The 20,114-nt window shown below is 38.8% G+C and overlaps 1 protein-coding gene across 1 annotated transcript in view; it reads left to right on the top strand.

The window, feature by feature from the left end:
- RAB21 (RAB21, member RAS oncogene family) overlaps nucleotides 1–19,081 on the top strand; it is a 30,740-nt gene extending 11,659 nt beyond the window's left edge. Inside the window, exons 2-7 of the mRNA XM_040233881.1 lie at nucleotides 2,132–2,191; nucleotides 2,956–3,063; nucleotides 6,554–6,617; nucleotides 14,008–14,062; nucleotides 14,572–14,660; nucleotides 17,457–19,081. Of these exons, the coding sequence (XP_040089815.1) occupies nucleotides 2,132–2,191; nucleotides 2,956–3,063; nucleotides 6,554–6,617; nucleotides 14,008–14,062; nucleotides 14,572–14,660; nucleotides 17,457–17,599 (519 nt within the window). The 3' untranslated portion in view covers nucleotides 17,600–19,081. The remainder of the gene's footprint in view (nucleotides 1–2,131; nucleotides 2,192–2,955; nucleotides 3,064–6,553; nucleotides 6,618–14,007; nucleotides 14,063–14,571; nucleotides 14,661–17,456) is intronic.
- The last annotated feature ends 1,033 nt before the right edge of the window (nucleotides 19,082–20,114 follow it).

Below are 20,114 nucleotides of genomic sequence, written 5' to 3'. Positions count from 1 at the left end.
CTTTGTATCTGGATTCCTTAGTTAATCATTCAATCTAGTGGCCTTTTCTTAGTTTTTAGTTTTCCTTAGTATATATACAGTAGAAAGTCCTTCCTGAAATCTAGGTTCTTTCTCCTTCAGTAATATCAAGAATTCACCATCCTAGCCTTTTTATCTGTTTTACTTTCCATCTCTGCACTTTCTTTTGTATTGATACACTTAAATGTGATAATCTCTGCATAGCTTTGAACTTGGCTCTTTGTTCCTTTTTTAAACATGTCAACCGACTCAGGTTTCTGATTATATTCCCTCTTCAGTTAGTCTTGATTTTATCCTCTTCTTTTCTATCTTCATGCATTTAATTCAGGCCCTTTATGCCTTTCTTTCCAGCTTTAAAATAGCCTCCTGTCTTCCAAGTCTAGTCCTGTCTTTCTTCCTATCATAGTCATTCTCTTAAAAATACAGATTTTATATGTTCTCACTGCTTAAAAACCCTTCATTGATTGTTCATTGTTAACAGTATTATTTCCTAACATTTACTTCTTTGGATGAGTTAGGTGTTTCTTTAGGGAAAAAGAACTCAAATGAATTTGGGAAATACTTGTATAAATACAATTAGCCAGTCTTTTGGCGGACTCTTTAGTGTGCACTGTGAACACACAAAGGGGATACAGAGCAATACACTGCTGCTGCTGCTGCTGCTGAGTCTCTTTAGTCGTGTCCAACTCTGTGCGACCCCATAGACGGCAGCCCACCAGGCTCCGCTGTCCTTGGGATTCTCCAGGCAAGAACACTGGAGTGGGTTTGCCATTTCCTTCTCCAATGCATAAAAGTGAAAGTGAAGTCGCTCAGTCCTGTCTGACTCTTTGCAAGCCCATGGACTGCAGCCTACCAGGCTCCTCCGCCCATGGGGTTTTCCAGGCAAGATCACTGGAGTGGGGGTGCCATCACCTTCTCTGAGCAATACTCAGCCGTCCACAAATATACCTGACTGTATACGTTAAAAAGAAAAAGCAAAAACCTTGTCTAGAGTCTTGCTGCTGCTGCTGCTAAGTCACTTCAGTTGTGTTCGACTCTGTGTGACCCCATAGACGGCAGCCCACCAGGCTCCCCTGTCCCTGGGATTCTCCAGGCAAGAACACTGGAGTGGGTTGCCATTTCCTTCTCCAATGCATAAAAGTGAAAGTGAAATCACTCAGTCGTGTGCGACTCTTAGCGACCCCATGGATGGCAGCCCACCAGGCTCCTCCATCCATGGGATTTTCCAGGCAAGAGTACTGGAGTGGGGTGCCAGTCTTGAAGCAGCTTTTATTGCGACCCACAAGGTTAAGTCCATACCTTTAGAGTTGCAGGTTTTTTTGATTCAACCTTTTCCTAACTTTAGAGCTTCATCTCTGGCATACACCAGACCAACTTGGAGTTTCCTGTGGCATGGGGAGTTACATGTTTCAGGCTTCAGTGGTTTCACCTGTCTGTCAGGAAAAACCCTTACTACTCATAAAGAGGAGCTCATTACTTTCTTTCTGAAGCCTTCTGTGACTTATCCAGGCAAGCTTTACACTCCTTTCTCAGCATTTTCTTTATAGTGTACTTAGCAAGACCCTCCACTTTAACCATTATCTTTACATTTTAATATTTGCAGTGGAACTATAAGCTCTTTGAAAGCTGGAACTGTTTTCTTTCATTTCTGTGATAGTACCTGGTATAGTTATTAGCTTTAGTTTAAATAATTGAATTGCAAAATAATGGCAGAAAATTTTCCAGTAGTAATGGTACTCATACGGCTAAGTAAACACCAGTAAATATTTCTTTTATCTCATCTTAGTAGTCTTAGACTCTTTCTATAATGAGTAGGTTAGGTGGCATCAAATTAAATGCTAAGAAAATGTTTTAATGAGGGGAAAAAAACTAAGAAAACATTTAATTACCAGCTCTTGGGTACTTTTTATAACTTGTGTTCATAAAACATCTTTTTCTTAGAATAAAAATAATGTTCTGTTTTCAGTGGAAACAATGTTTAGTTATTAATAAAAACTCAATGATTACTTTTTCTCCCAGATAACTTGTTTCATATGATGTGATTCATTCATCTATATTTTTTAGGATAAGTTTTATGTGAAACATCATTTAATGTATATCTCTCTTTTTTTAGGCATCATTCTTAACAAAGAAGTTAAATATTGGTGGGAAGAGAGTAAATCTTGCTATATGGGTAAGTTAACGTTTTCAGCTGTATGAGTGAAGGCCTTTACCTGTTCTTCATACTCTAATAACTAATTGGCTTAAGAAATAAGAATTTGAATTTCTGGATTTTTATTGTTTTAGTTAACTCAGGGTTAGCCAAAATCTTTTTTTTTTAATTAAACATCTTTTTCCCCTAAAATCTGGCTAAGAATTTTATCTTGAATACACTTGTTATACATGAATAGTGCTGTCATAACTTTTCAACTGGAGAAGGTGAACTCAAGGGATTCCATTTCAGAGAAAGAGGTGGACAGGCTGTCTTGCCTTTATCCCCCCGTCTCCATGTCCTAACCTTCCAAGGGAGTGGCTGGTGGAGACCAGGGCAAGGACAGTGCACTAAGGCATCACCGCCAGGTGGCCCTGGTGCGCGTTCTTTCTCCTTGTCTCCTCTCTCTGTGGAGATCTTAAATTCAGGGCCAAGCCTGTTCTAGGTTATAAAGCCATTGTGGTCATTCCAGCCCTTTGGCAACTGAACTGGCTTTTTAGCAAGGGTGGGAAAGATTGCTGAGGAGGAGGGTTGGGGAGAGGAGAAGTAACCTTTACAAAACAGTAAAACATTAAATATTAATTATAACCTTACTTAAAAATTTTTATAGCTTGTTTATTTTAACAGTGTTTTGGGGTTATCTATAACTTTATACCCTAGTTTTTAATTAATCAGAAGCTCACTGTAGTTTAAATAATAGATATATTTTTTCTTCTGGTCTAACAAACGTTTGTTGCTTTATTTAGGATACAGCAGGTCAAGAGAGATTCCACGCATTGGGTCCAATTTACTACAGAGATTCAAATGGAGCTATTTTAGTTTATGATATAACAGATGAAGATTCTTTCCAGAAGGTATCTTGCTTACTTATGGGTGAATGACTTAATAGAGCAATAGTGATTGGTCAGGTCTGCATTAACATGTCTGTGATCAGCCTTGGCTTTAAAAGTATACTGCTGCTACTGCTAAGTCACTTCAGTCATGTCTGACTCTGTGCGACCCCATAGACGGCAGCCCACCAGGCTCCCTCGTCCCTGGGATTCTCCAGGCAAGAACACTGGAGTGGGTTGCCATTTCCTTCTCCAATACATGAAACTGAAAGTGAAAATCAAGTTGCTCAGTCGTCTCCGACTCTTAGCGACCTCATGGACTGCAGCCTACCAGGCTCCTCTGTCCATGGGATTTTCTAGTTTGTGCATAAATGATGACCAGTCATATTTTTTAATGGCATATTTAATTCATATTAACAATATGGGTATCATCTGTTAATAGTTTATTATATGGCTTTCTCAGATATTAGGAAAGGGAAATAATCTGAAGTAAAGCTTCAGAAAAATATAGACGCCTTTTTTTTCTCCTTATTAAAGAAAAATCACAAACTTTTTTTTCTGTACACACTGGGCACCTGAAAATTTGGTATGGCTGCACGGGTGGGTTCCATAATTATGGGGAGGTAAAAGGAACTAAATCAAGTTTAAGGTCTTTTCTCCTCACTAGGTATCCTGGAGTATTCAATACAGAGTTTAAAAGGAAAATCTACACAGTGTTTATTTTAGAGCACTTCCATTTTTATAAAGTTTTTGGGACCAAAAACGAGTGACCATTAAACTTACCTCTGAATTCTCATCACAGTTAGTATTGTGACAGTTTACTTACTTGATCTTTTGAAAGCCTTGCTGGGAATAAGAAAGGATATGTAACTCAAGGGGGTAATTCCAAGACGAAGCTTTTCTTGCCTTGAGTTACAGGTTTGTACTTCTTGAAATTACTTGCCCTTTTTGTTTTTTTGTTTTTATTTATTTCCTAGCATTTAATGGACGAAGCAGATATATAAGTTAGCCTTTGGATTATTAATGCCATGTTGAAAAAGTTAGGTCAAGGAGTAGAAAAATGAAAACAGGTAGCTTTCAGATTTAATGATATTTTACAATGTTTTATCTTTGGGATGCTGTTTGTTATCCCTTCTATCCCTTCTTGCCTTTTTTGCATGAAAAGAAATGGTTTAAGTATTTTATTGATTAAAAGAAAGTGGAGTCATTTAGGTTGAAAAGTGACCAGTTATCTATCTTGCTGCATAACAAAACACCCCAAATTTGATGGCTTAAAACAGCAACGTATTATTTCTCGTGGTTTTGAGGGTTGCCTGAGCTTCCCTGACAGTTGGTAAAGAATGTGCCTGCAATGCAGGAGACCCTGGTTCAATTCCTGGGTCGGGAAAATCCCCTGGAGAAGAGATAGGCTACCCACTCCAGTATTCTTGGGCTTCCCTTGTGACTCAGTTGGTAAGGAATCTACCTGCAATGCAGGAGACCTGGGTTCGATCCCTGGGTTGGTAAGATCCCCTGGAGAAGGGAAAGGCTACCCACTCCAGTATTCTGGCCTGAAGAATTCCACGGACTGTGTAGTCCATGGGGTTGCAAAGAGTCGGACAGGACTGAGTGATTTTTACTCTCTTTCTTTTCTGGACAAATCCTCTGCTCCATGTGGTGTCAGTGGAGTCACTCAGACAGCTGCATGAGCTGGGGGTTGGCTGGGGGGGGACCTGGATCCAAGAGGGCCTGGTTTTCCTCCGTGTGCCTTCTCAGTCCATTTGGTGTCTTGTTCTCCAGTACTCTGTCCACATGCTCTCATTATTCTGTATTCCAGCCAAACCTTATATGACAACCAGATCCCAAGAGAGAGCTGCCAGACCTTCCTAAGGCTTTAGTCTGGAATTGGCATGGCATTAGTGCTGCCACCTTCTCTTGGTCAAAGCAAGAGACTAGGTTAGAACAGAGTCAGAGAGAGAAGAAATAGACTCTTGGCAGAGAATTTCTGACCCTCTTTAACTCATCACAGAGTGTATGGGTTAATGAATAGAATACCTGTGGAGGCGAATCTGACCGCAGATGAATAACAATTAAAAGGAATATTGGTTAGATTCAGGGATTCCCTTGCAGTCGAGTGGTTACCCGTGGGTGCTAGCGATCTCTAGAGGCGCCCTTGGTTGTCACACCTGGCAGTGGCGCCGAGTCTGGTGGGTGGGAGGCCAGGGGCACCGCCCGGAGGCCAGGGGCACCGCCCGACAGCAGTCACTGCACAGGACGGGCCCCCCCCGCAGAGGGCTGCTGAGGCCCAAATACCAGAGACGCCGAGGGTGAAGAAACCTACCTCACACCAAAGAATAAAACTTATTTTCCTCTTTTTCTACTCCTGTACGTTTTGTTTTTCCTTTAAATGTGTGTCACAGAAGCTCCCGTGCCCTCTCTTTTGGAACCAACTGGGGTATAAAAGACTTAATTAAGCTCGTGTATGTGTGTGTTTTTTAGGTTTTTTTTTTTGGTCGCATCATGTGGCATGTGGGATCTTAGTTTCCTGACCAGGGATTGAACCCTGGCCCTGAGAGTAAAGCACTGAATTCTAGCCACTGGACCACTAGGGAATTCCCAAGCCCATATTTTCTTCAATCCAGTGTGATTCTATACAAGCATCTATTATCAGATGCTAGAGTTGACATACTTTTGCTCTGGTGAACAGCTTTGCTTAGATTTGTGGACGATTTATGAAAGATTGTAATTAGAGGTGCTTCTCTTTATACTTATATGTAGATGGAGAGAGAAATTGTTCTATTGGATATGTGTGTGTGTGTGTGTGTGTGTGTGTGTGATTTGCAATATAAATGATCCTATATAGTCACTCTAATCACACTAGGACCACAGCCTTGTCTAATTCAATGAAACCAAGCCATGCCCGCGGGGCAACCCAAGACGGGCAGGTCATGGTGGAGAGGTCTGACAGAATATGGTCCATTGGAGAAGGGAATGGCAAACCACTTCAGTATTCTTGCCTTGAGAACCCCATGAACAGTATGAAAAGGCAAAATGATAGGATACTGAAAGAGGAACTGCCCAGGTCAGTAGGTGCCCAGTAGGCTACTGGAGGTCAGTGGAGGAATAAATCCAGAAAGAATGAAAGGGATGGAGCCAAAGCAAAAACAATACCCAGCTGTGGACTCATTGGAAAAGACTCTGATGCTGGGAGGGATTGGGGGCAGGAGAAGAAGGGGACAACTGAGGATAAGATGGCTGGATGGCATCGCTGACTCGATGGACGCAAGTCTGAGTGAACTCTGGGAGTTGGTGATGGACAGGGAGGCCTGGCGTGCTGCGATTCATGGGGTCGCAAAGAGTCGGACACGACTGAGCGACTGAACTGAACTGAACTGATAGTGAATCATTCCTAATAACTAAATATGTGGACCATTAGACAGAATTTTGAGGTATTTTCACAGCATTGTATTTTGGGGTATTGTAATTGTAGTCATTGTAACAGGATTTGTTTTAATATTTACGCTTGTATACACAGGTTAAAAACTGGGTGAAAGAATTACGGAAAATGTTGGGAAATGAAATCTGTTTATGTATAGTAGGTAAGTGTCATTAATTTTTTAAAATGTCCTTTGTTTCTTTAATACTTTATTAAAAAATAGTAAGTAAATAATTTTCATTTTAAAGTTACATGAGAAAAGAATGGTATTTTAGTATTTAATATTTTAGAGTAATTTAGAATTTGGAAGGGATCTTTCAGGAGATTCAAACATCTGTAATTCAAGGAATGCCCTTGGGGAGCAGCTGGGAAACCTTGAACATGTAGGGCTTTGAGTCTCCCAGCCTTGCTTCAACTTGACCTTTAGTTTTTCATCATCAGATTATTTTAGAAAATAAAAGAGTTTGGCAACTACAGTATAATTAAAATCAGTGACTTAAGCTGTGTTTTTGTCATTTTGTTGTTGTTCAGTCGCTAAGCAACTTTACAACCCCATGGACTGCAGCACGCCAGTCTCTTCTGCTCCACTGTCTCCCAGAGTTTGCTCAAATTCATGTCCATTAAATGGGTGATGCTATCTAATTGTCTCATTCTCTGCCACTCCCTTCTTTTGCCTTCAGTCTTTCCCAGCATCAGGAGCTTTGCCAGTGAGTCGGCTTTTCACTCAGTTGGCCAAAGTATTGGAGTGTCAGCTTCAGCATCAGTCCTTCCAATGAATATTCAGGGTTGATTTCTTTCAGGATTGACTAGTTTGATCTTGCTATCCAAGGGACTCTCAAAAGTCTTGAAGAGCACAAGTCAAAAGCATCAATTGTTCAGCAATCTGCCTTCTTTATGTTCCAACTCACATCCATACCTGACTACTGGAAAAACCATAGCTTTGACTACATAGATCTTTGTCAGCAAATTGATGTCACTAGTTTTTAATACACTGTCTAGGTTTGTCTTTGCTTACCTTCCAAGGAACAAGTGTCTTTTTATTTTGTGGTGGCAGTCACTATCCACAGTGATTTTGGAGCCCAGCAAAAGAAAATCTGTCAGTGTTTCCACTTTTCCCCCATCTATTTGCCATGAAGTGATGGGGCCAGATGCTATGATCTTAGTTTTTTGAATGTTGAGTTTTAAACCAACTTTTTCACTCTTTTACACCCCAATCAAGAGGTTCTTTAGGTCCTCTTCACTTTGCCATTAGAGGGGTATCATCTGCATATCTAAGGTTGTTGATATTTCCCCCCAGCAATCTTGATTCCAGCTTGTGCTTCATTCAGCCTGGCATTTTGCATGATTTACTCTGCATATAAGTTAAAAGCAGGGTGACAGAATACAGCCTTGTCATACTCCTTTTCCAATTTGGAACCAGTCTACTGTTCCATGTCCAGCACTGTTGCTTCTTGACCTGCAGACAGGTTTCTCAGGAGACGGGTAAGGTGGTCTGGTAGTCCCATCTCTAAGAATTTTCCACAGTTTCTTGTGATCCACCCAGTCAAAAGCTTTAGCATAGTCAGTGAAGCAGATGTTTTTCTGGAACTTCTTGCTTTCTCCATCATTCAACAAATGTTGGCAGTTTGCTCTGGCTTCCTCTGCCTCTTCGAAACCCACCTTGCACACCTGGAAATTATCGGTTCATGTACTATTGAAGCCTGTCTTGAAGGATTTTGAGCATTACCTTACTAGCATGTGAAATGAGTGCAGTTGTGCAGTAGACATTCTTTGGCATTGCCTTTCTTTGGGATTGGAATGAAAACTGACCTTTTCCAGTCCTGTGGCCACTGCTGGATTTTCCAGATTTACAGACATACTGAGTGCAGCAGTTTAACAGCATCATCTATTAGGGTTTTAAATAGCTAAGCTGGAATTCCGTCACCTCCACTAGCTTTGCTCATAGTCATGCTTCTGAAAGCCCACTTGACTTAACACTCCAGGATGTCCAGTTCTAGTTATCTGGGTCATTAAGACCTTTTTGTACCGTTTTTGTGTGTATTCTTGCCACCTCTTCTTAGTCTCTTCTGCTTCTGTTAGGTCTTTACCATTTATGTCCTTTATCGTGCCCATTCTTTTATGAGATGTTTCCTTGATAGCTCCAGTTTTCTTGAAGCAATCTCTAGTCTTTCCTATTCTATTGTTTTCCTCTATTTCTTTGCATTGTTCATTTAAGAAGAGCTTCTTATCTCTTTGCTATTCTGTGGAACTCTGGGTTTATCTTTGGGTTTATCTTTCCCTTTCTTCCTTGCCTTTTGCTTCTTTTCTTTCCTCAGCTATTTGTAAATCCTCCTCAGACAACCGGTTTGCCTTCTTGCATTTCTTTTTCTTTGGGATGATTTTGGTTACTGGTTCCTGTACAGTGTTAGAAACCTACATCCATAGTTCTTCAGACATTCTGTCTACCAGATCTAATCCCTTGAATCTATTCTTGTTACATTTAACTATACATATTTTTGAGTCAAGGACTCCAAAGGTAACTTTTGACTCCAAAGATGAAAGTAGACCATGATTCACTAGAGTGGAGGAATATTCTTAATGGGTGAAGTAAAAGAACTCTAGAACTCCCTCTGTGGACTTCTGGCATTACTTTTTGGTTCTTTTTTTCTTTAGATTATTATCTCTAAGATTGCATATGCTTTTTAGCAGTCATGTCAGCTTAATTTGTCTTTGACATAGATTATAACAAAAATCAGAATTCCATTTTTATAAGTATTGCTCTTCTGTTAGGCTTTTCCTGTCTTCCTGCATAACTGTTATATAAACCTAAGTGTAAGAATTTCAACTTGCCATCTGTTTCTGAATGTTTATGTTTGACATATTTATAATCTACTAGCTTTTTCGTGTGTAAATTAGATAACCTTCTCGGTCCTTATCTAAACCACTGATAATATTTAAATCAGGAATAGAGAACTCCATACTTTGCTAGTAGAGACTTTTCCCTCTAGTTCTGGTTAATCCATTGATCAGCACTCTTGGCTGTGGTTGCTCTATTTAATAGAATATGTTGCTAATAGTCTGTTCTCAACATTTGTATGTTTGTTAAACATGTATTTATTAATACCTACTTACCACTTATTGAGTGCCAGGCACTGTTCTAAGAACTACACCCGTATTATTTCATTTAAGCCTCCTGACAGCACTGCAAGGAGGTATTGCTGCCATTGCCATTTTACACGTGAGCAAATGGACCTAGAGAGCGTGACACTTCCCAGCCTACGTAGCACTCAGAGACAGGCCTGGGGTTTTAATCAGGCCTGTCTGCTGCTTCAGGCCCATATCCTTAACCAGCAGTACGTATTACTTGCTGCCACGTACCATGCTTTGAGAGTAGTACAGTGAATAAGTTAAAAAATAGATATGGTCCTTGTCGTCCCGGAGTTTATCATGTAGGGTGAGAGAGGAAAAACAAGCTCTTATTGTATATTATGGTAAAAGCTGTGAAGAGGTAAGGGAGGGTGCTAGGATAACGCAAAAGGAAACCTAACTAAGTTGGGGGGTGCGGTGGGTAAAGGATTTCCTAAGCCAGTCAGGATTGTGGTAAGACATATTAATTATCATGGGCTTTAAGTCTCTCATAACTGTATTGATTTTTCACTTGATCATTCACTGATGGATATGGCTGATTTTAATAACTACTCTCCATTGCATGTGTACTGTTTACTAGGCCTTTTACATTATATCTTATTTTCACATTAACCTTGGAAAGTTTATTAGCTACATTTGTACAAAGTGAAACTAAGAGGGGTGAAGTAATATGCCCCAAATCGTATAGTTTTGAAATGAGCCAGAAGTTAAAGCAAATTTTATCAGATTTAAGTTTCCACTATGACACATTCCATCCAGTTTAAGCAAAATAAAATTCTCTTTATTGCTATTAGCCATCTGCTCTTAGCAATGGGTATATCCCTTCCATGTTCGTTATTAAAATAGGTATTTTAAAAGAAGAAAAAGTTTTTAGTGTTCTTAGCAGGATAGCCTTTTCCTCTCCAGTGGCTTCAGCCCTCAGAAAGTATATAGTACTTTCAAGTAGGTGCTTATTTTGGTGGTTATTCTTGTTTTCAGGTGTTTTAAGCCTATTGGAAAGTTCCCAATGTGGCCACAGAGTAGTAACAGAAGTGAAGTGAAGTCGCTTAGTCGTGTCCAACTCTTTGCGACCCCTCGGACTGTAGACTGTCAGGTTCCTCCAACCATGGGATTCTCCAGGCAAGAATACTGGAGTGGGTTGCCATTTCCTTCTCTAGGGGATCTTCCTGACCCAGGGATCGAACCTGGGTCTCCAGCACTGCAAACAGACTCTTTATCATCTGAGCTATCAGGGAAATAAGCCTCAAAACTGCCAACTTTAGCTCTCTTGCCTTCAAAAGAACATAGGAGCTACAAAGGTCTTGAACTTTGGGAAGGTATCAGTCACTGCAAGGCAGTCTTGTGACTTAGCCTGTGCTGTTAATCCATCATGAGCACTTAACTGTTCAAAGAAACAGTAGTTATTTAGTAGAAGGATTTTTTTGTTTAAAATATTAATTGTGTTATTAAAATAGTTAGCAATTTTAATAGTAACCGATTTTAGGGAATTCCCTGGTGGCCCAGTGTTTAGGACTTGGCGCTTTGCCTGCTGTGGCCCAGGTTCAGTCTCTGGCTGGGTAACCAAGACACTTCAAGCCACGGTGGCAAGGCATAAAATTTAAAAAGAAAATAACCGGCTTTATTAAAGTTGGTTAAGTCAAATGTTGTTAAATAATAAAGCAGTATCTCAGTTTTCCCCAAATATTCATTTGAGGCAATAAGGTGATTGTCTACTTTCCCTATCCTCATTTTTAAAAAGTAGATGTTAGTAATTCTGGCAGATTTTGAAAAAAAAGACATTTAAGCTCTATCAAACCAACTCAGAGGGTTTTCATTAATTTCAACAAAAGTCTCCTTTTTCTATAGGAGACTGTTTACCTTTTTCAGTTCAGTTCAGTTCAGTCGCTCAGTCGTGTCCGACTCTTTGCGACCCCATGAATCGCAGCACGCCAGGCCTCCCTGTCCATCACCAACTCCCGGAGTTCACTCAAACTCACATCCATCTAAGTCAGTGATGCCATCCAGCCATCTTATCCTCTGTCGTCCCCTTCTCCTCCTGCCCCCAATCCCTCCCAGCATCAGAGTCTTTTCCAGTGTGTCCACTCTTCGCATGAGGTGGCCAAAGTACTGGAGTTTCAGCTTTAGCACCATTCCTTCCAAAGAAATCCCAGGACTGATCTCCTTTAGAATGGACTGGTTGGATCTCCTTGTAGTCAATGGGACTCTCAAGAGTCTTCTCCAACACCACAGTTCAAAAGCATCAATTCTCTGGCGCTCAGCTTTCTTCACAGTCCAACTCTCATCCATACATGACCACAGGAAAAACCATAGCCTTGACTAGACGGACCTTTATTGGCCAAGTAATGTCTCTGCTTTTGAACATGCTATCTAGGTTGGTCATAACTTTCCTTCCGTGGAGTAAGCCTCTTTTAATTTCATGGCTGCAATCACCATCTGCAGTGATTTTAGAGCCCCCCAAAATAAAGTCTGACACTGTTTCCACTGTTTCCCCATCTATTTGCCATGAAGTGATGGGATGCCATGATCTTCGTTTTCTGAATGTTGAACTTTAAGCCAACTTTACCTTTTTACTGTGGCAGAATCTTGTTCCTGTTTGTTGGAACCATCTGCCACTAGGTGGTGCCTTTTGCATTCTTCATGGCATAGAACAACTTATTCTGCTGGTGACTGTTGGATATATTGACTGTAATATTTAGCAGATTAAAAATTTTATTGACAGAATAATGTGGGAGATCAGAACTAATATGTGTTTTCTTGCTTAGATAGACTTAGACTGATAACTGTTCAAAGAAGGAAGAGTTCAGTACTAAATTTGTTAGGACCTTCTGAGCTTTAGCATATGTGCTTCCCTCTCAGCCTTAGGCTACCGTGTCAGATGTTGCTTGAGGCTGCACATAATTAGGGGCTCAGATTATTTGAGGTCTTCTATATACAAAACCTCTGGGCCTGTACCTCTCAGTTCTAAGCATTGCATCTTTCATTGGGAGCTTAGTTCAGTGCTTTATCTGAAATTGTCTTCTTGATGCTCTAAAGTTCCAAGAAAAAAAATGACCGTATTTACAGGATTTCCGTTTTTACCTCTGCTGCGAAGTCACTTCAGTCATGTCTGACTCTGTGTGACCCCACAGAGGGCAGCCCACCGGGTTCCCCCATCCCTGGGATTCTCCAGGCAAGAACACTGGAGTAAGTTGCCATTTCCTTCTCCAGTGAATGAAAGTGAAAAGTGAAAGTGAAGTTGCTCAGTCGTGTCTGACCCTCAGCGACCCCATGGTCTGCAGCCTTCCAGGCTCCTCTGTCCATGGGATTTTCCAGGCAGGAGTACTAGAGTGGGGTGCCATTGCCTTCTCCGATTTTTTTACCTCTATAGGTCATAATAGAAGAAATGAAAGTATTTCTTTAACGTGTCATTTCTTAGTGTATTTCTCCCTTTCCTGTCTGTTACTTCCCTTGCCTTTAGCACTCAGTCCAGCCTTCTTACCATCATCTCTAGCCTGTATATAATAAGGAATCTGCATTTTGAAGTTTCTTCACTTTTATTCTGGTTGCTTTGTAGCATAGTTTGAGTTTGGTTCCATTGCTTAAGGAAAGTCAAACTTATTTTCAGTAATTTAAAATCTGCATGATGTTCATATACTAAGTTCTCTGATGGTTTTAAAACAAACAGTACAGTTTCTTCCCTTGCACTGATGAAGTACTTCAAAAGCCATACATTTTAATGCTTTCTTTAATCAGTTCATATCATCCAGAAAACCAAAGTATTCTTAGGATCCAAAAGGCTAGCCTAATATATTTTCATGAGCAATAAGGTGGCCTTATTTAATTACTGAGCATCTCTGAGTTGATTGGGGACCACTTAGACTTGGGGCTTCCCTGGTGGCTCAGAGGTTAAAGCGTCTGCCTGCAATGCAGGAGATCTGGGTTCGATCCCTGGGTCGGGAAGATTTCCTGGAGAAGGAAATGGCAACCGACTCCAGTATTCTTGCCTGGAGAATCCCATAGACGGAGGAGCCTGGTGGGCTACAGTCCACGGGGTCGCAAAAAGTCATACACGACTGAGCGACTTCACTTAGACTTGGATAAAAATCACAGATTTTTTTTCTTAGAGTTCCCTAGTAAATCCTAATCCCATTTATACTCTAAATCAAAAAGAATGCTCATCTCCTCGGGCGAGGTCTTTTCTCTCTGAGGCCGCAGCTTCAGGAGGGATATGCATTGAGCCATCTGAGGGAGGTTGAGGCATTCACCTTGTCAAGATCAACCCTCATATCATAGGAGTTCACTTGATAGTTTCAAGACACTGAGAAGTCTGGTGGGGATTTGCATTATTTTTTTAGGGAATTAAAATAGAATTTGTATGTTTAGAATTAGCTTAATTTCATTATAAAAATGAATCAATGTTAAACACTGGCATTTACTTTTCCAATTAGGTAATAAAGTAGACTTGGAGAAGGAGAGACATGTTTCCATTCAAGAAGCAGAATCGTAAGTGTTTTCTTTCTCTTCCTTCTATCAGTCACTCTCTGTAAGAAGTCTTCATCCTTGCACAGTGTTCTTTACCATTTAGTTATTACTCAAACCTTTTCATATAGATTGAGCTATTGGATTCAATGAAGTGTGTTTACATTGGCAGTTTCTAGACTTTTTGTGACATTTAAAGATATTTCACTTTCAGTTCTTTTTCTGGTTTCAGGAAAAAGTATAAAAGTGATGCAAAAGGAAACTTCTATGGCCAAATAGCGAGTCACAAAAACTAAAATATTTGGGTTTCAAATTAATTTATAAAAATTTCAAGTCTTGCAATATACTCTTATTTAAAAGTTGGTTCAATATATAGAGATATTAACCAGTATATAATTTTAATTTCACTAAACCTGGGTTAATTGGTAATAAGTCACCAAAAGTGCTACTGTAAAAAAAGTTGAAATAGCAGTTGTGTCAAAAACTTGAAATATTTTTTTACAGCAATTACTGATGTTACTTTTCTTTTTAAGGTATGCAGAATCTGTGGGAGCAAAACATTATCACACTTCAGCCAAACAGAACAAAGGAATTGAGGAACTCTTTCTTGACCTTTGTAAAAGTAGGTGTATGGATGTGTTGTGTTTGCTAAACATATGTTAAAATAAATGCAATACCATTAAAAATAAAAATGGAAGGGGAATATACAGAATAAAAGATTTAAGAGATGTAACAACATGTTGCAGTGGATGGACCTTATTTGTATCCTAATTTGACAAACTAGTGAAGAAGAACATTTATGAAACGATTGGGACTATATGAACACTCACTGGATATTGATGATCTTAAGAAATATTGTGAATTTTGTTAGGCATGATTATGGTGTTGTGATTATGCCTAAAAATAATTTTTATTTTTTTAAAGTTTTTATCTTTAGAAATCATAATTTATGAATGAAATTTATATGTCTGACACATAAATTTGATTTAAAAATAATAGTAGTGATGATTGCCAAGTATGGATGAAAGTGTGTGATGGACATATAGATTTTTATTATGTTTTTCTTTTATATATGTTTGTGCTTTTTCATATTCAAAAAAGAGAGAGAAAGGAAAATGTTTATCACATATACAACCTGAAAGTCATTTCTCATATCACCAATAGAACACATACTATACTTAGGAAAACCCTAGTCTGTAGAATAATGGGTTGAGATGATTTTGTCAAATTACATTCCTTGAACTCACAGACTGTTTTGAGAACATGATGAAATGATGGTTTTCTCTCTAGAAAAATGTACATATACACAAACTTTGGAGTAAATATTAGTTTTATGTAAACCTGAAGATCATTCGTAGTTCACCTGGGAGAGTAATTCTCTAAATGTAGTCCCCTAATTAGCAGCATTAGCATCATTTGAGAATGTGTTAGAAGTGCAAATTCTTGGGCTTTACCCCAAACCTACTGAATCGAAATTCTAGGAGGTGGTTCTCCAAACGTGTGTTTTAATCATTCCTCCTGATTCTGATTTATACTAAAATATGAGAACCACTGCTGTACATATCAGTCACTAGGAGATCTTGTTAAAATTGTAATTTGATAAAGCTGGTCTCATGTAGGCCTGAACTTCTGTTTTCTAACAGACACCCAAGGATTAATGACACTTGTCCTCAGACCATACTTTGAGTACTGAGGTTCTAGATCAGTGGCTTGTAAATGTTATATATGACATCTTTATATAAAAAGATTGAATATTCTCCATATGTTATTTTAAAATTATAGAACATATACAAGTGCTTATGTATTTTGTATATTGTAAAACATATTAAAAAAACAGAAATTTTGAAAGGTTGGGGGAAACTGTTTTCTAATTTCATCTCAATGAATTGTCCCATATACCGCAATTTGGAAACCATTTTTCAAGATTGGTCTCTGAACCCAAGTTTAGAACCCTTATTCTGTTCTAAGGACTCTCTTTTCTTTGCTCATCTTTTCAGATATGTATTTTGCAACTATTTATTCCTAGTCTGTGTCTTGTATTCTCATTTTTCTTAACTGTTTCTCAAAGAGCAAAAGATCTAAATTTTAATGAGGTCTGATTTATCAGTTTTTCTTTATGAGTCATTTTTTTGTGTGTCTTCCATGAGAAATCTTTGCTAACTCAAAGTCAAAGATTTTCTTCTACAGAGATTTCCTCCTATTTTTTCCTTTTTTTTAGAATTCGTTAGTTTATTTTTGGCCATGCTGGGTCTTCACTGCTGTATGGGCTTTTCTTCAGTTGCGGAGAGCAGAGGCCACTCTCCATATGGGCTCTGCGGGCTTCCCACGGCAGTGGCTCCCTGCGTTGTGGAGCACCGGCTCAGGGCCCCGCAGGCTTCAGTAGCTGTGGCTGCCAGGCTTTATGGAGCACAGGCTCGGTAGTTGTGCTGCGTGGGCTTAGTTGCTCTGAGTCATGCGGGATCCTCCTGGATCGAGGATTGATCTCCTGCATTGGGATCTACTTCTTTACCAGTGAGCCACCAGGGAAGCCCCTCCTGCTGTGTTTTCTTCTAGACATTTTGTTTTACATTTAGATCTGAAATTAATTTCTTATTAATGTTCACATATGGTGGGAGATACAGATTGAACTTTCATTTTTTACATGTAAATGTCCAGTTCTAGTACTGTTTCTTGAAAAGATGATTCTGTTTTCACTCAGTAAACTTGGCACATGTGTTAAAAATCAAGTGACCATATGTATGGGAGTCCGTTTCTGGACCTGTTTTGTTGACTCTATTTCTTCTTTCACCAGTATCTCATTGTCATCATTAGAGCAACTTTCTATTGTATCTTTAAACCAGATAGTGTGAGTCCTCCAGCTTTCTTCTTCCTCCTTCATCCTAAACTCTTTGGTTCTTTCAAATGTTGTTTGCTTAAAAGCTTTACATTACTTGAAGAATAATCTTGTACCGTAAACATTGCTTGTTCTTGGAACAATTTGACCTTCTTTGACATATTTTGAAGGTGGGAAGAGGGGACGACAGAGGATGAGATGGTTGGATGGCATCACCAACTCAGTGGAAGTGAGTTTCAGTAAACTGAGGGAGTTGGTGATGGACAGGGAGGCCTGGTGTGCTGCAGTCCATGGGGTTGCAAAGAGTCAGACATGAGTAGGTAACTGAACTGAACTGAGCTGACATATTTCTAAGTATACTTGGAAAATCTTAAGGATGGCCCTTGTATACAGTCATTTGTTCAGATCAAAAACTTGTTTTCTCTGGTGATGTCACTGTGGCTGTGATGCAGCTGGACAAATACCCTTGCTATTACTTAGTTTCCTTGTTGGTTGAAAGTCCGCTATCATGATAGTAAGCGGAAATTAGAGAAATAGAAACTCAGGTTGTGGTCCTAAACGATGTCTGCTTTCTCCCTCTCTTAGGAATGATAGAAACTGCACAAATGGATGAGAGGGCAAAAGGCAATGGCTCCAGTCAGCCGGGAGCTGCAAGGCGAGGTGTACAGATTATTGATGATGAACCTCAAGCCCAGAGCGTTGGCGGAGGGTGCTGTTCTTCTGGATAACTGTTCACCCCTAAGAAAGTAAAAAAAACAAACTGTGGATCATTGCCCTCAACATGAAGACTGCCATATTCCAAGTCACATTATTTTACCGATGGAGTTACAGAATTAACAGTATTTTAAATTACGTTTATAACTGCAGAGACCTTAAGTGCTAAACCTAGTGGAGTTTGTGACCAGAGAATTGGCATTTTCTACAAATGTTAACAAAGCAATTACCAATGGCCTTTTTACATATTTTTTTCTTTAATAAGAAATAATATGCATGTAGAAAAGACCTACTTAAAGGCTTCATTTATATTCTTTTAAATCAAATCTTTATTTAATAACTTATATATGTTGTTGGAATGGTATACATTTTTGCAGTCCTTTGTATTTTGTGGTAGTTTGAATTGTATCCCTTCTAAATGGCAAAATGTCTTTTGTTTTCTTCTTTTTTTTTTTTAATTAGCAGATACCTGAAGTACTATTTTTGCAGGGTTTGCACAGGCCCCTAACTGTCTACTACACTTTGATATAATCTATATACATCCTGTATGCTGAGCTGGTAAAATACAATGTAAATTACATATTAAATATTTTATCTGCTTTTACAAGTGCAAGGTGCAAAAATATATACAATAGTCTCATTGATGACTGTAAAGTGAATTAACATTTGGTGATAATGCCTAAGCTTTTTGACTCTGATATAAAGATCATAGCTCCCCTACACTTCTGTCTTAACTTGAAAGTGGCGTGTTTAAATTTTCTCATATACTTTACTTGAATTATTGCTGTTGTCATGTTTTTTGCCTCTAAATCCATCTGATGATTGAGCAACAGCATTTGCCTTTGGGTTTTGGGTTGTTTTGTTCTTTTGTGGGTTTGTTTTTTGGGAGGCAGGGATAAAAGAGATGACTTCTGCCATTTTTGCTTTAGAGTGGTTACCTTAGAAGTATTTGGGTGGAGCATGCTGAGTTTCACTTCTGCAAAGCTTTAGTTTTCTCTTATGCTTTATATGAAATGGATTCACTGGTATGAGAAGAGAGGAAGAAGTCCCAGATAGTAGCCACTCACCAAGACTCTTTTATACAGCAGCATGTTAGTGGTAGTTTCTGCTCCGGAGGCAGCAGTTCTAGATCTTTCCTAAGCAAATTGTATTTGGTCATTGCTTGCCAGAGATGAACACAGAAAGTTTTGTTTCATTTTGTAAGCGCTATCCTTCTGAGTTTCTTTGAAGGGAAACATTTCATGTAACGTAGTTATAGCAAACACTGGAAAGATTTATAAAATTATATTCTTGTATACTTTGTAAATGAGTCTCACTAGGTTTTTTTTTTTTTCCTTAAGCATAAGACTAAACTTAAATTTGTTAATTTTAATAGAATCAGGCACAGGAAGAACACAAATTGTGTAAATTAACATAAATTGTTCTTGTTCTAATATATATATTTTTCCATTTCTGTCATGCTTGGAAAACTAGTAAATGATATGTCTAAGATAAAATGGAATGGTCCCTGGATTTACTTCTTATAAGAAGCAGTAGTATACAATAAAGTTGTTAGCTTGAACAGTTAAGAGAATATAAAGAAGTTATAGTTACAAAAAAAGTAACTTTCCCAAATGGGTTAAAGTTGAATGAATTACCATCTTGATGTTATGATATTGCAATTTTAACTTAGTATTAAGTATTCTATAAGTCAGCATTTTTACCCTCTTTAATTACTGTCTCTGTCAAACTCAACACACTGCTTCTCTGTTGTGTGTGTTTAGGGAGGGTGGGGTGGAAAGAGTTGCCTAGAAGATAAGCTAAAATTGTCTTCTTTTATGGGATGATCGTACTCTTTGTAGTTTCTTGGTTTCCTGGGGGGAGGCAGGGGGGATTCTGAGTACAGATACTGGAACAAATAATTTTTGCCTTCCTGGTTCTTTTTTCTATAGCGAAAGCCTTGTTGTAGACGGGAAATAAGCTCCTCTCCATTTGGAGTGAAGTATGTTTTTAAAACTAATTAGAGATGAAATTGAGGTTTATTTTAAAAAGTAAAATCAAAAGTCATAATGGAGAGCTGGACTCTGATTTTTGGCCCTATGTTAATGATATAAAGTCCAGAGAGAAACCTCTTCTCCAGAGTTGCCGGATAATTAATTATTGGTGAGGTGCAGCCACTCTCTCTGTTTCTTTCTTTACTCTTCCTTGGTTTCTGTGTCTCTTCCTTAACATCAAGCATTTCATTTTTTTTTTCACCTGTAATTTAATTCAGTAGCAACAATAGATAATATGGTATACCTGACTTTGCTCCAAAGCTCAAAAGTTTTAGGTAGGAATAGAGTGAAAGAGTAGTGAAAGAGGACAGATCAGTTACAATGTGTATTCAAAGGGAAGATTAAAAAAATGATAAACCAAGGCTAAGAAAGTTTTTCTGGTACTTACTTTACCTCCCTAATACATCTTTTGTGTTCCTGTCCTTATAATTGTGCTACTAGGAAGAAGACACAAATTATCATGTTGTGTATTAAAAGTAGTAGGTAGGTAGAACCA

The sequence above is a fragment of the Oryx dammah genome, unplaced genomic scaffold, assembly GCF_014754425.2.
Source record: "Oryx dammah isolate SB20612 unplaced genomic scaffold, SCBI_Odam_1.1 HiC_scaffold_29, whole genome shotgun sequence".
In the NCBI taxonomy this organism is placed as follows: domain Eukaryota; kingdom Metazoa; phylum Chordata; class Mammalia; order Artiodactyla; family Bovidae; genus Oryx; species Oryx dammah.
This window is presented reverse-complemented; position numbering and strand designations above follow the sequence as displayed.